The following is a 16,573-nucleotide window of genomic DNA, read 5'->3' on the forward strand; positions in this document are numbered from 1 at the left end:
GGTCTCTCGCTTGCGAGGCGAGTGCTCTAACCACTGAGCTGCAGGACTCAACAAATGTTGCTATATCTGGCGCTATTCAGTTAATTCTCCCTCCACCTCCCTATAACTAGGATTTTTAATAAATCTGTGATAAAATAATGATAAATAAAAATACAATAATACCATCACAGATTCTTTTTCTTAAGTATTTCTGTGAAAATACATCTTATCAAAAGAAAATCACACAAATGGAGAGACAGACCTCCAGTTCAAGGCTGCGGTCTTTGAAAATCTAAAACTGCAAACAGCACCCATTTCCTTAATCTCACCATTTCCTTATCCTTTCTTGTCCTCTCCCTAAAACCCCACCCCCCACCATTTCTTTACTGCTTTCAGAGAAGCATTTCAGCAAGAATTCTGGGATGCTATCCTGCGTAAACGGCGCTATATAAATGCAAGTTGTTGCTGTTCACTACCATTTTACTTATAGCTATTTGAATACAACATCTCCAAACCTCAGATAGCTTTTGAATGTTAAAGGGTGAGATTGCTGACAATCACATTACAAAATTGTCTGGTATAAATGCATTATGATACAACCTGATGATTATGTTGTGAATTTCTAAGATTATTATAATGTAAGCACCCCGAGACGCTATCTGCATAAAAGGCGCTATATAAATGCAAGACATTGTGGTTTGTTGTTGTAATATTTCAACAAATGTCGTCAAATAAAACTTCTGCAGAATGATTTGAAATACTTCCAATCAGAATTCTGCATTAATTTTTCATCTTGTATTAAACACTTTTCCTCCACTGCTCATTTCATTAGTTAGCAGATCTGATCTACCATAGCACAGTAGCCAACTAAAATAGCATTGTTTAAAAGTCACAACGGCAAACAAATTTTCAAAAAATACAACTCTGCACTCGCATTAATCAAGACAGCTGCAATTGCCCAACTTGGCAATGTTATTTTCAAATAAAAGGCACCTAACAAATGGTACATAGATAAATAAGGTTCGACAGTGAAGAATAGTTCCACACACACAGATTAAGTCGGTAGCAAAGGCTGAGCCATCTCACCATGGTGAATATGTAGGATAGACATCTGGCTTTTTGTCATCATAAGTACAAACACAATTAGAAATCCAACAACCAACACACTACCTAGGAGGATACCTAGCCATGCATATGAACCTCCAGTATTTATTTCAAAATGTGACACATTCTCCAAATCTGTTTTTTCAGTTTTACCCAGTTTTACAGCAGTTAACAGCTCTTGGACATTTTTAAACGAACCATTATTTGGCATTGGATCAAGTCCCAAAATATGGCAGATTAAAGGATATATGTCAACACTTCTTATGGCTTCCTTGGTGAAGTTCTTCTTGAAAGCAGGACCATGGGCTACAAATATTGGATGCATGCTCTGCAAGGTGTTATCATATCCATGGTTACCCACTAAGGAAAGAGAGAGAAGTTAAGCAGCAAAAAACAAAATACTACTTCATAGGAGAACTCAAAGCTAAAGTACATTTCAGAAATAGTTCTTACAAGATCTTTAAACATTGTAATGTATTATACTGTAAAAAGTCAGTGCAACTCCAAGAAGAAAATAGCAGCGATGGAAAGAGTACAGCGTAGGTTTACTAGGATAATACCAGAACTGTCATGCAATAAGGATAGATTGTATAGGTTAGTCCTTTTCTCGCTAGCGAAGAGCTGTACAAGAGGGGACTTAATCAAAGTGTTTAAAATTATGAAAGGGTTTGATAATTTTAGCATAAATAGGCTGTTCCCACTTGTTGGGAAGCCTGTAACCAAGGACCTAAAAGGCAATTTAGGAGCAACTACTTCACACAGAGGGTATTGAGATTGAGGAACTTGCAGCCTGAAGCAGTATATTCAAAACGATATGATAGTATAGGTGAATTTAAGAGGAAGCTAGACCTTCACATTCTACATGAGGGAGAGGGGAATAATAATCCTTGCATTTGATATAGCACTTAATCACATCATTGAGACGCCTCAAAGTGCTTCATAGGATATACTGTAAAGTGGATTGACTGCAATTTGTGGGCAAAATGCGACAGCCAGTTTGCGCACAGCAATGTCCCACAAAAGAAGAGTACAGAAGGGAGTAAGTGGTGGATACTCATTGGAGTATAAACACTGGTAGAGATTGGTTGAACTGAATGGACTGTTTCTGTGGTGCACATTCTTTGTAAATCTTTATAAAAGCTATTTAAAATTATGTGATACAAATCTGCAAAATAAATTTGTAATCAATGTCCAAACTAGATTTAAAAACAGTATGAAAATGTTATCCATTCATTTATTATCAAATTGGCCTCAAGCCAATTGTTTTCTGATGTCTACATTAACATTGCTAAACAAATAACAACTGTGACCATGAAAATTGTTGCAGAGAATGCTGCAAATAAAAATGTTAATTTTAATCTAGTTTCTAACAATGAAACGAAAGGAACAGATCGTGTCCAGGACTCCATGCACGCTGCTATGTCGCAATGTAAGTAATTGCTAACATCAGCAGAATAACTGTAGTTTAATGAGAATATCACTGAACATTCCAGAGAAGCATTTCTTCATGTGTCCTTTGCTGACAATTGATAAAAAACACTTGAGCGCAGTTCATAAAATATTCTTACAATGCCCTTAAGAATTAAGGTCTGGCTCAGATAGTAGTGCTCTCACCTCCAAGTTAGAAGGTTGTGGGTTTGAGTGCCTTGAGACAATATCCTTTGTGAAGGTGTCCATTCAGTTCAACCGATTTCTACACATTCTTAAGAACTCACAGTCTAGGATGACCCTCCAGTACAATGATGAGGGAGCATTGGATTGTTGGAGATACCATCCATCAGGTGGGATATTAAACCAAGTCAAGTGGACTTTAAAGATCTCATGGCACTATGCGAAAAGAGAAGGAGTTTCACCTGGTGTCTTGGCCAACAATCCCTCAGATAAAATTGACCATTCACTTCATGGCTGTTTATAAAACATTGCTGTGCATAAATTGGCTTCCGTATTCACCTACAAAACGCAGTCACTTTACAATAATTCCTGCGAAGTGCTTTGACAAGTCCTTCCGACAAACCCTTAAAAAGCGCTATATCAAAATCCAGATTATTATTATAAATAACAATCCTTGTATTCAATGCTGCACATATGTAAAAATATTGCAAAAGCTTTTTAAAGGGAATAGTAGAATAACACTGTAGCTGATTTTCAGACGGCAAGATTTTGCAAACTGCAAAAATGCAATCTCGGTTATTGTCACATCAGTAGGACACAACCTCTGACATTGCAGCTCTCGCTCAGGTCTGTAGCACAGTGACAGTCTGGACTATGAGCCAAAGTCCCAAAATGGGACTTTACTCAACAATCTTCTGACCTACATGTGTCAATATTACCAGTAAGATATTAAAAAAAACTTACATAAAAAAATTCCAGATGATATATTCTGGTCGATAGTCCAGCCTTCATCTGCCACTGCTATGATTGGCTGAATTCTGTTGTTATGTTTGTAGTGAAAGCGATCTGGAATTTCTTCTTTTTTGTAAACAGTCATATTCGGATGAGCATTTATTAAAGCATTGTATACATCATTGTATCGGTCTGCAATCAAACAAAATGGTGACCATAACAGCACTGAAAAAATACTTCCTTGCACACAATTAGTATGACACTTGCATATTTCAGTTCAAAACTAAATATTGTAACAAGAGAAAGCATTTTAAATAAAAAAACACTGAACAGAAATTGCTCCTACTAGGCTTTCCTATCCCTTTAATGCAACAAAAATATTTCAGGCTTCCATTTGGTAAAATACTACACTAAACATATCTTGACATGCCTTGTGGTTCCATCATAACAGTTTTAAATAGTTAAGCACCGCTAAATCACAATTTGTAGCATTACCTGGTTTGAACAAAGTTTAATTGTTTTCATCAAATCAAACTACCCTAAACAAAGCATTTGAGGCCTGAAATAATTTTGTTGAATTAAAAAACTACAGCCAGCTGCAGGAGAAAATGTCTAATTATATTCATAATAGAAATATAGTCACAATTATATTCATAATTGGAATCATGTTAAAAGAGTTTGATTTATAAAATTTTACCTCAAATTTCAAAGTAAACGGCTCATCTCATTGTTTATGGGATATTTCTGGCACAGATTAGCTGTAACATTTGCCTATATAAAACATTCGTTTCATTTTTAAATCAATTATATTTTGTAAAGTGCTTCAAGATAATTTGTTTTTAATGTGTAAAGTACTATATGAATGAAAGTTACTATTATGTAGTTTCACAGTTAGTGAAGATTCAAACATGTCATGTAAGAGAATACACAAGCCATCTTTCCAACAGCTGTAATATTAAATTTCTGAAGTATACATTGCTATACAGGACAGTTGAAAACCATATTCATTAAAGGATAAGCATAAGCAAATTTGAAATCCAGCTTTGAGTTGAAAACACATTTTACTGCATCACTTGGTCATTTTTTATATAAAGCTTGATACAGAGCTGACCCACTGGAAAGCATTAGTGAAAAGTAAAATCCTGGCAAGTAAATTCCCATACGTGGAGAAAACAATCATGATTCTATCCATTTTAAAAGAATCAAATGGTTCATATGTAATGGCCAGCATAATAGTACTTGATAGGTAAATCCACAAGCGGTTGGTGCAAGATTAAAAGTTATTTTCCCTTATTGGATTATAAATGTAGAAAACTCTACTTAAATGTATTAACATTATACATGTTCCTTAATATATGGCTTGTGATAAAGGCTACGCAGACCAGTGGGCTACAGGCTTGATCACCACAGTGACAATTTTAAAAATTTCATTCAAAAACTTAAGGAGGGAAGACAGCAGACTGTCATTACAAAGTTTTGTCTGGGATTTCAGATATTTCAATTAAGCAAAATGTATGTTATTTATGCTGTTTATTGTAAACAGACCATCTCCCCTAGAGGCTTCAAATCCTGGTCCCCCTTTTCGAAATGAATGGAAACTAGTTTCAGGTTATCACTTGATGTGTATAGTAGCCTGTGAAATCATCTGATACAGAGGCTTAATTGCTGGAGCAAACAAGAAGAAATAGAAAGAAAAGATGAATACCGAAGGAAGCAAATCTCTAGAGAGAAAGAGATTGTGACATTTTAAAACTACATGGAGTCCTGTAGCTCATTGGTTAGAGCACTCGCCTCGCAAGCGAGAGACCTGGTTTGATTCCCCGCAGAGCGGAACCTCGGGCAAGTTTCCTTACTCATACGCCTGATAATAATCTCTCAAGAAAAGAAACAACAATAATAAATTGGTCACTCCAACCCATGACTGTGGGACACAGTTGTGCGCAATTGGCTGCTGCGTTTCACCCAAAAATATACAGTCAATCACTTTACAGTATATTCTGTGAAGTGCTTTGAGACGTCTAAAAGACGTGAAAAGCACTACATCAAATGCAAGGATTATTATTAGTAGTAGTACATTCATAAAGTTGATTTTTTTGTGAATAATTACTATTATTCTTGTGTATTTCTTTTTGGTTTGGAGGGAATTTATTCTGTAGAATTAAAGAATTATAATGGAAATACAATATAGAATGAGAGATTATTAATATTTTCACTTCAAGGAAGAGACTGCTTAATGTATCCCAGTTTTCTATTGTCCAATCCGCAGTCTTTTTACATGGAGTTAGAAAAGGAAGTCCCATTAGAGGCAAACGGCTTCTGAGGGCAGTCTATAAATTGAAACTGGACAGTAAAAGAGAGACACCCACCAATCTAATTTAAATCCTCTCTCAACTATGTTGTTATAGAAGGGGCACCAAACAAAGCAGACACTTCCCATAGGAAGGAACAAAATAATTGGAAGAAAAGCCACCCCCAGAATGACCTTTGCAACAGTTCACTAATTGGAGAAGGCCTGGAGGTGACTTGACAGAAGATATTAAAAGAAAAAGAACATGAAGAGTATGGTAAAATATCAAGGATAATCTATTCAAAATCTGATGGGTCCAAATATTCCTATAATGCATCAATTATAATAGCAATTTATGTACACAATATGATATGCATATGCTTAGAATTGAACGTTGTCTAATTACCTTAATTCCTTCTTTGTTATTACAAAACACATGTACGTAAGGTATTAGTAGTATTGGCCAAATCACTTACATTCCATATTACATAATTTTTTAAACTACATTTTTCCTAGCACAATTTGTGCTTGACAAAAGCATACCATAGAAATTGCCTCCTTACCTGGTTTTGGTAAAATTGCAGAGACTGGTGAGAAGTCAATCCATGTATACAGCTCATTATTAACATAGCGGTCTAACTCGATGATCCTGTCTTTCGAACACTGTGCCATCCCATGGTCACTTGTAACTATTATGTTTAGTGTTTCCCACAGTCCTGCTTTCTGAAGTTGTGTTATAAGGTAACCAAGCTTCAGATCAATATCTGCAATGATGTCGTTCATCAGAACGCTATCAGGTCCTAAATTATGGCCTGAGATATCAGGCTCTTCCCAGTATAGGACGCCAAAATTAACTGGATCTTTTCCTGTGAACCAGTCAATCAATCGTGCCACTCGATCTTCAAAAGAAACTGAGATGTTATAGGGCATATAATGAGTTGGGAAGATGCCATGTATTTGGACATCTGTACCTGGCCACATTGCAGCTCCACTTTTATGACCTTGAATCTGGTTTGTTATCCAAAGTGGGTATGCTTCCTCCCACCACACAGGGTTTAATGCATTACTTTTATCCATGGAGAAGGATATATTTAAATCTGGATCATACATTTCATTAGATACAATACCATGGCTCTCCGCATACAAACCAGTCACAAGAGAATAGTGGTTGGGAAAGGTTTTTGTAATAAAAACATCAGTGACTCGTTTTACATGAATACCATTTTCCATAATATATTTAAAGTGTGGTGTTGGAACTCTATAGATGTAATCCCAGCGAAATCCATCAAAAGAGACTAGCAGGACCCTTGGTTGGTCTAATTGGATGGATACAACCTTGGTGAGAGTGAAACAGAGCAAAAACTGCCAAAGGCAAATCTGGTAGATGTGAGCCACCATGGCTGGCATTTGTTTTCTTTTCCGTCATGTATTAGAACACAAACATGTAAGGATCCACCACACCAGCTGCAACATAAGAAAATAATATTACATTTGACTAAGGGGGAAAAAAAAGCCAAATTTTGTAGGACAAAATTAAAAGATACCATATCCCAATAGAAGTTATGGTTAAAGAATTGGTTTTATATTGTTTATATTGTGCGTTTCACCCACAAAATATAGTCAATTCACTCTACAATATATTCTGTGAAGTGCTTTGAGATGTCTCAAAGTCGTGATAAGGCCCTATATCAAATGCATTGATTGATTGATTGATTGACTGTCTTGTCTCTCTGTCTGTCTTTCTATTTATGAACATTTAAGGAATACAAAAAATAATATTTCCAGCTATGTGCAGCGATACGTTATTTTGTATGTGCTGGATATGTGCATGCAATAATGTCCATCAAAGCAAGCAATAATAGCAACACAAAGCAAGTCCTCTCATGGTTAAGGTATGTAGTACACACACTGAAGATATGCGGGTATGGATAAAGAATGTTGAATTTACCAATAAAAACAAAAAAAACTTGCATTTATATAACTTATTTGATGCGGGGAAGCATCTTGGAGCACTTAACAATCACATAGTTTGATTCCGAGCTGGAGAGAAAAGGGAGATGAACATAGGAAGGGTGAAGAGAAAAGTCCTCAGGTCTGAACACGGCCAAAATCATATACATCTATATACATCTATGTATACACACACGCACACAGACTGATATACAATTAGCTGGATATATTTATAAATAGACAAAGACAGATTATATACTGTATAATAATAATAATAATCCTTGCATTTCACGTCTTCTAGACATCTCAAAGCGCTTCACAGAATATGCTGTAAAGTGAATTGACCGTATATTTGTGGGCGAAAGGCGGCAGCCAATTGCGCACAGCAGTGTCCCACAAACAGTCGTGGATTGAAGTGACAAATTTTTTTTTGAGGGATTATTATAACGCGTGTTGAGTAAGGAAACTTGCCCAAGGTTTCTCCCTGCCTGGAATTGAACCCAGGTGTCTCGCTTGCAAGGCGAGTGCTCTAACCACTGAGCTACAGACTCCATAATATAGCTTTTTTGATGCACAGACACATATACAGATACATATATTTAGACATAGACTATATTATATATAATATACACACATTATATGTAAAGTCCTGTAGCTCAGTGGTTAGAGCACTCGCTTTGCAAGCGAGAGACCTGAGTTCAATTCCAGGCAGAGGGCGAAACCTTGGGCAAGTTTCCTTACTCCACACGCCTAATAATAATCCCTCCAAAACCAAAAACAATAATAAATTGGTCATTTTCAATCTACGACTGTTTGTGGGACATTGCTGTGCGCAATTGGCTGCCGCGTTCGCCCACAAATATACAGTCAATTCACCTTACAGTATATTCTGTGAAGCGCTTTGAGACGTCAAGAAGACGTGAAAAGCGCTATATCAAATGCAAGGATTATTATTATTATTATTTAAGAAGTCTATGCATATACCTCCTTATCAAGTTGAGGAACTAATTGCTCTCACAGTTTATATGAATATATATAACTTCACAGAAATTATTATTATAGTGTAATGACTATATTTTCTAGTCAAATACGGTAGCCTCTCTCCCAAACTTACTGAACTTGGGTGCAACCTTGCCATCTAGTTCAACCTTACAGAAAGGAAGATTGCTTTGCTTAACCTTCATCACATTGCCCTCATATACCCCATTCTCACATCAAATGCTGCTGGGCTTTGCTACCTCCTACAAAGACGTTTCAAACTCACTCCTCTCCTGTCTTTCTTGTTCCACAATCCACAAACTCCAGCAAATCGAACACTCTGCTACCCACATCCTCACCTGCACCAATCCCGTGCCTCAGCCTTCAGCTACTATGAACCTGACTTTGGACCTCCTTTGCTCCCTCTATCTTCCTTAAATCTTTGACCATGCCTATGGTTTCTGCCCCCTTGCTTGGCATTCAACCTCGACTTTGTTAAGCACTGTCAGATGCAATGGATTGAAAGATGGCCCCTGGTTTTGGTCTCCCCCACAAGTGGAAACATCTTCCCTATGTCCACCCTATCAAAACCTTTCATCATTTTAAAGACCTCTATCAGGTCACCCCTTACCCTCCTATTTTCAAGAGAAAAGAGTCCAAGTATGTTCAGCCTTTCCTGATAGGTATAACCTCTCAGTTCTGGGATCATCCTTGTGAATCTCCTTTGCACTCTCTCCAGTGCCTCTACATCCCTTCTATAATGTGGGCACCAGAACTGCACACAGTACTAAGTGTGGTCCAACCAAGGGTCTATAGCAGTTTATCATAACTTCCCTGCTTTTCATTTCTATCCCTCTAGAAATGAATCCCAGTGCCTGGTTTGCCTTTTTTTTATGGCCTTATTAACTTGCGTTGCCACTTTTAGTCAATTGTGTGTGTGTACCCCTAGATCCCTTTGCTCCTCTACCCCATTTAGGTTTTTATTTTCCAGGATGTATGTGACAAAGTATATATCTATTATATATAGTAGTATATCTATTTTAAATAGTACATATTTTCAACAATATGTTATAGATAATAGATATAAATATGTCTTAGGTTCTTATATTGTTTATAACATAAATACTATTATTTAATATTTATATAAATATAATAATAATAATTTGCTTACTCAATCCACGCTGTTTGTGGGACGCTGGTGTGCGCTATTGACTGCCACGTTTCGCCCACAAAATGTACAGTCAATTCACTTTCAACTATATTTTGTGAAGCGCTTAATATATAGATACTGGCTATAATAATGTAGATGTTGTTTACATTATATACTATTTGTAATGTATATATATACATACATAAGTCAGTAACTAGGTGTTAGAGCCAATATGCATCAGTCAGTATACATCTATATCATCAACAGTATATGTCCATATCATAGACAGTAGACAGTATATGTTAGACAATATGTATTATAGACAGTATCTCAGGGTTAAAGAGTTGTATATAATATACATCTACATTATAATAATAATAATAATAATCCTTGCATTTGATACAGCGCTTTTCACGTCGGGAGGACGTCCCAAAGCACTCCACAGAACACACTGTAAAGTGAATTGACTGTATATTTGTGGGCGAACGCGGCAGCCAATTGCGCACAGCAATGTCCCACAAACAGTCGTAGATTGAAAATGACCAATTTATTATTGTTTTTGGTTTTGGAGGGATTATTATTAGGCTCTGTGTGGAGTAAGGAAACTTGCCCAAGGTTTCGCCCTCTGCCTGGAATTGAACACAGGTCTCTCGCTTGCCTGGGTTCAATTCCCCAGCAGGGCGAAACATTGGACAAGTTTCCTTACTCCACATGCCTCTGTTTACATAGCAGTAAGTAGAAACCTGGGTGTTAGTCGATCGCAGATCACTTTTCCGAGGGTAATAATCCTTTCACAAAAAATCTAAATAAAAAATATTAATTTGCTCACTCAATCCACGACGGTTTGTGGGAGACTGGTGTGCGCAATTTGCTCTCGTGTTTCGCCCACAAAACATACAGTTAATTCACTTTACAGTATTTTCTGTGAAGCACTTTGAGACATCTAAAAGATGTGATAAGGCGCTATATCAAATGCAAGGATTATTATTATTGTTGTTGTTCGACCCTCAATTGTCCTTTAAATCCCACATTCGTGCCATTACCCATTCTGTCTTACCAACATTGCCCGTTCTCTGCCACTATCTCTACCATCTGGCGGCTAAAACCTTCATCCATGCTTTCATTACATCCAGGCTTGAGTACGCTAACTCCCAGCTCGCCGGGCTTCCCAAATCTTCCCTCCACAAGATGCAGTTATTCTAAACTCTGCAGCTCGTGTCCTGTCCCGCACTGAACCATGAGCTGATTACCCCCATCAATGCCCGGCTTCACTGAATCCCCATCCTTCAGAGGCTCGAGTTCAAGATCCTTGTCATCGCCTTTAAAACCCTCCACAGTCTTTTTCCACCACACCTCTGCGACCTATTAAAACCCCAACCTGTCTACTCCTTCCATTCTGCAGACATTGGCTTGCTCCGCGTTTCTTGCCCTACTCCACGTCCCTGCACTGTCTGATCCACTATCAGCAGTCGGGCTTTCTGCCCCTACCTTCTCGAACTGCATCCCAGAGCCCCTCTGCCTCACGCCCTCCCTTGCTTCCTTACAACGCCTGTCATTTGTAATCTTTCCAACCCGCAGCTCGGGTGAAAAACCCTCATTGACCAGGACCTTTGGACATCCTCGCAACATGAAAGGCGCTATATAAATGTAATTTGTTGTTATTATAGACAGTACACATTATAATAAATAAATCCTTGCATTTTGATATAGTATTTTTCACGTCTTTTTGACAACAACAACAAGATTCCATTTATAGAGCGCCTTTCACGTCGGGAGGACGTCCCAAGGCGCTGTACAGTTGGTTCAGGACCCGAGCATTGGGGGGAAATGGTGAGGGGAGGGAAGGGAGGGAGCGAGGAGGGGGTAGAGAGTCGAGAGGGGAGCTGAAGGCTCGGTCAAAGAGAAAGGTCTTGAGACCGGCCTTGAAGGAGGAAAGGGAGGAGGCGGCGAAGGCACTGGGGTATGGAGTTCCAGAGCCTCGGGGCTGAGAGGCTGAAGGCCCGACCACCAATGGTAGGGCGGTTGGGGCGGGGGATGTGGAGCAGACCGGAGCCAGAGGAACGGAGGGTACGGGCAGGTAGGTAGGAGGATAGTAGGTCGGAGAGGTAGGAGGGAGCAAGGCCGTGAATGGCCTTGTAGGTAAGGATGAGGATCTTGAATTCGATCCTCTGGGGGATGGGGAGCCAGTGGAGGCGAGCGAGGGTGGGAGTGATGTGGTCGCGAAGCCTGGTGCGGGACAGGACACGAGCTGCAGAGTTCTGAATGACCTGCAGCTTGTGGAGAGAGGTGGCGGGAAGGCCGACGAGGAGAGAGTTCCCATAGTCCAGCCTTGAGGTGATAAAGGCGTGGACCAGAGTTTCAGCAGCGTGAGGGGTGAGGTAGTGCCGTAGTCTGGCGATATTCCGGAGGTGATGGAAGGCGGTGCCAGTTGTGGCGCGGATGTGAGGGAGAAAGGACAGCTCAGGGTCGAACAGAACGCCGAGGTTCCTGATGGCTTTGAGAGGTGGAGAGTGCAGCCTTGGATGCTGATGGTGTCGGCGCCTGAGGTGCGGAGGCGCTGACGTGAGCCAATCAGGAGGGCCTCGGTTTTTCGCACGTTGAGCTGAAGAAAGTTATCTCTCGTCCAGGACTCGATGTCGGACAGGCGGCTGTCAGGACATCGGTGGTCGTGGAGTTGAGGGTAGAGGAGGAAAGGTAGAGTTGGGTGTCATCCGCATACATGTGGAAGTTAACTCATCCTCACCTACAAGGCCATTCACGGCCTTGCTCCCTCCTACCTCTCCAACCTACTATCCCCCTACCTACCTGCCCGTACCCTCCGTTCCTCCGGCTCCGGTCTGCTCCACGTCCCCCGCCCCAATCGCCCTACCATCGGTGGTCGGGCCTTCAGCCTCTCAGCCCCTAGGCTCTGGAACTCCATCCCCCAGTGCCTTCGCCTTGCTTCCTCCCTTTCCTCCTTCAAGGCCGGTCTCAAAACCTTTCTCTTTGACCGAGCCATCAGCTCCCCTCTCGACTCTCTTCCCCCTCCTCGCTCCCTCCCTTCCCTCCCCTCACCCTGACCATTTCCCCCTGCTCGGGTCACGACCCAACTGTGCAGCGCCTTGGGACGTCCTCCTGACGTGAAAGGCGCTTTATAAATGGAATCTTGTTGTTGTTGTTGTTGTTGTTAACTCCATGTCTGCAGATGATGTCACCAAGGGGGAGCATATAGAGGGTGAAGAGGAGGGGACCGAGGACAGAGCCCTGAGGGACACCGCACGAGACAGTGTGGGGGGTGGAGGAAAAACCATTCGTGGAAACAAAGTGAAGACGGTGGGAGAGGTACGAACTCAACCACTCAAGGACAGGGCCTTGAAGGTTGAGGTGGGAGGACAAGCGGTGGAGGAGGATAGTGTGGTCGACCGTATCGAATGCTGCCGATAGGTCGAGGAGGACGAGGAGACAGAGGGAGCCCTGGTCACAGATGGTCAGGATGTCATTGGTGACCTTGACCAGGGCAGTTTCTGTGCTATGGGCAGCACGGAAACCCGACTGAAGGGGGTTCGAATAAGGAATGGGTGGAGAGGAAAGAGCGCAGCTGGGAGGCGACAACTCGTTCCAGAACCTTGGACAGGAAGGGGAGGTTGGAGATGGGCCGGTAGCTTGATAGCTGCGACGCATCAAGGGAGGGTTTTTTCAAGGTGGGCGTGATGGTGGCAGTTTTTAATGGAATGGGGACAGAGCCAGAGGAGAGGGACAGGTTGATGATATCTGTGATATGTGGGGCAAGGAGGTGGAGCTGGGAGATAAGGAGTGGAGTGGGGATGGGGTCAAGGGAGCAGGTGGTGGGTTTCAGGGATAGGATGAGTTTGGTGACAGAGGGTGGGGAAACGGGTACGAAAGTGTGTAGGGGAGGATGGGTAGGAGTCGGAGTGTGGGAGGGAAGGGGTGGGTGGTGGGTGGATGTTGGAGGGGAAGTGACCGCGGAGCGAATTCCCTTGATTTTGGATTCAAGGAAATCCAGCATCTCCTCGCAGTGAAGGTTGGAGGAGATGACCTGCGCGGGGTGGCGGGGGGGACGGAGGAGTCGGGATGTGGTGGAAAACAGTAGCCTGGGGTTGTTCTTCGCCTCCAGGATTATCCTGGAGTAGAAGGACGACTTGGCCGAGGCTAGAGTGGAGCGGTAAATTTTGAGGAGGTCCAGCCAGATTTGTCGGTGGACCGTTAGGCCAGATTTGACAGGTGCGTTCAGCGGCCCGCACCTGGCTCTTCAGTGAGCGGAGGTGGGTGGTGAACCAGGGGGAGGAGCGGGAGTAGGAGACAGTACGGGAGGTGATGGGGGCAAGAGTATCGAGTGTGGAGGAGAGGGTGTTGTGGAGGAGGGTGAGAGGAGAAGAGGGGTCAGTGAGGGTTGAAGGCCAGAGGGAGAGGAGTTCAGAGGACTCCAAGGCATCGGTTAGGGATTGTGGGGGTAACTTCTTCCAAGGGCGGTAGAAGATGGTGGTGGGTCTGGTGGAGGTGGGGAGGGGGGTGGAGGTGGTGAAGGAGATGAAGTGGTGGTCGGAGATGGCCTTGTCGGTAATAGTGACATCCGAGACACTGAGGCCCCGGGTGATCACCAAATCGAGTGGGTGGCCGTGACTGTGAGTGGGGGAGTTGATGTGGAGGGAGAGGTTGAGTGAGGAGAGCAGGGAAGAGAAATCTGAGGAGATGGAGCAGGAGGGGGTGAAGTGCAGGTTAAAGTCGCCCAGGATGATGAGGCGATCAGAGCAGAGGCAGAGAGATGTGAGGAGTGTTGAAATATCAGAGATGAAGGTGGGAGAGGTTTTAGGGGGCCGGTAGAGGAGGAGGATTTTAAGGGAGAGGAAGGAGGGGTGGGAGAGGGTGAGGTGCTCAAAAGAGGGGAAAGAGCCAGAGGAGTAGGGGGATAGGGCAAGTGGTGTCCTTGAGATAAGGGCAACACCACCGCCACGGCGGTTGGGGCGGGGGATGTGGTGGGAGGTGTAGCCGGGTGGTGTGGCCTCCGTGAGGGGGAAGGTGTCGCCTGGGGTGAGCCAGGTTTCTGTTAAGGCCATGATATCAACGTTCTCATCAAGGATGAGATCGTTGATGACCAGGGCCTTGTTACAGAGGGAGCGGACATTTTGCAGTCCGATGTGGAGGGAGCGGTTGACAGAAGGGTGTGTGGGAGGGGAGGGGGGTCCAGGTTGTGAGGCAGGGGTGGGGGGAATGGGGATAAGGGAGGAGAGGTTGGCTCCCCGGGTCTGTGTCCGGGGTGGCTGGCGAGTGTGGTGGGGAATGGGGCAGTCGGTGTGGCTGCTGCTGGACAGCCAACGCCGAGTGCCACGGTGAGCCCGGCGGAGGATTCCCAGGCTGGAGCAGAGGGAGGTTGTGGGAGGGTCAAGTGGGGATAGAAGACGAGAGGGACGGAGAGAGAGGAGGACAGAGCGGGAGAGATGCAGAGGGGGGAGGGTTTGGGTGTTGAGCCAAACCATATATTATTAACAGTATATTAGACAGTATCTAGGTGTTAAAGACAGTGTATATACAGTATATATTATAAACAGCATATATAAACAGTATATATAAACAGTACATATAAAAAGTATATATTATAAATAGTATATACAAACAATGTATTATAAACAGTGTGTATATAAACAATATATATTATAAACAGTACATATCATAAACAGTATATATTAAAAACGGTATATATTATAAACAGTATATATTGTAAACAATATATATAAACAGTATACACACCGTATATTATAAACAATATATTGTAGACAGTATATATTATAAACAGTGTATATAAACAGTATATGTTATAAACAGTGTAGTATAAACAGTGTATATTATAAAGTGTATATTATAAACAGTGTATATAAACAGTATATATTATAAACAATATATAAACAATATATAAACCATATATTATAAACAGTGTATATAAACAGTATATATTATAAACGATATATATTATGAACAGTATATGCACAGTGTATATATAAACAGTATATATTATACAGTGTACATACAGTGTATATATAAACAGTATATTATACGGTGTATATACAGTGTATATATAAACAGTATATATTATACAGTGTATATGCACAGTGTATATATATATATATATATAAACAGTATGTATCAGACAGTCGGGAGGTGCTGGAGACAGTGTATATAATGAGCAGTGCGGTGTGTGGAGTTGGAGACACTCACCACCTGTCTGTCGCTATCGCTGTGTCACGGACACTGTCTCCGGCCTCCTCTCCCCCTCCCTGACCCGCTCGCTCATTGGTTGGCTGACGGCCGCACGCTCTGTGACCGCCGGCTCCACTGTTGCTAGGCAGCGGCGCTGCGCGCGCACTTAATGCCAACGGCGGGTGAATAAAAGGGACGGAGTTCAGCGCGTGCGCAAACACGGCTGACCGACTCGCGCACTTCCGGCGCGCATGCGTGTGACTCTCCAAGCAGTGCAGTGACGGATTGGGCGGGTTTGGTTCCCTGAGCCCTGGGCCCCTCTGCTGCCCGGAGGAGGCGACGCGTAAGATTGGGCTACTTTTGGGCTCGTGTCTGGTGGACTTTGGGCTACAAACTCTATTTCTGCCAACTCCCGACAGTGAGAGCAGCCCCACCAGGGTTCAGTGGGTAACCAGTGAGCGTCTCTCTCTGTGGCTTCCCCCCTCCGCGGGTATTTCTTCCTCGTCAATACAATACAATATTATATTTGTATGGCGCCTTTCGCGTCGGGAGGACATTCCCACGGTCAGGGATTTGGACCCGAGGCTGGG

The 16,573-nt window shown here is 42.3% G+C and overlaps 1 protein-coding gene across 1 annotated transcript; it reads right to left on the reverse strand.

Moving 5' to 3' along the window:
• Positions 1-16,061, reverse strand: enpp5 (ectonucleotide pyrophosphatase/phosphodiesterase 5). Its single transcript, XM_007903279.2, has 4 exons — positions 16,002-16,061; positions 6,277-7,177; positions 3,439-3,618; positions 1-1,443 (listed from the first exon to the last, which is right to left on the reverse strand). The coding sequence occupies exons 2-4, from the start codon at positions 7,118-7,120 to the stop codon at positions 1,034-1,036; spliced, it is 1,434 nt and encodes a 477-aa protein (XP_007901470.1). The 5' UTR covers positions 7,121-7,177; positions 16,002-16,061; the 3' UTR covers positions 1-1,033.
• Positions 16,062-16,573: the final 512 nt, after the last annotated feature.

This window comes from Callorhinchus milii, unplaced genomic scaffold, assembly GCF_018977255.1.
Source record: "Callorhinchus milii isolate IMCB2004 unplaced genomic scaffold, IMCB_Cmil_1.0 Scaffold3, whole genome shotgun sequence".
NCBI lineage: Eukaryota > Metazoa > Chordata > Chondrichthyes > Chimaeriformes > Callorhinchidae > Callorhinchus > Callorhinchus milii.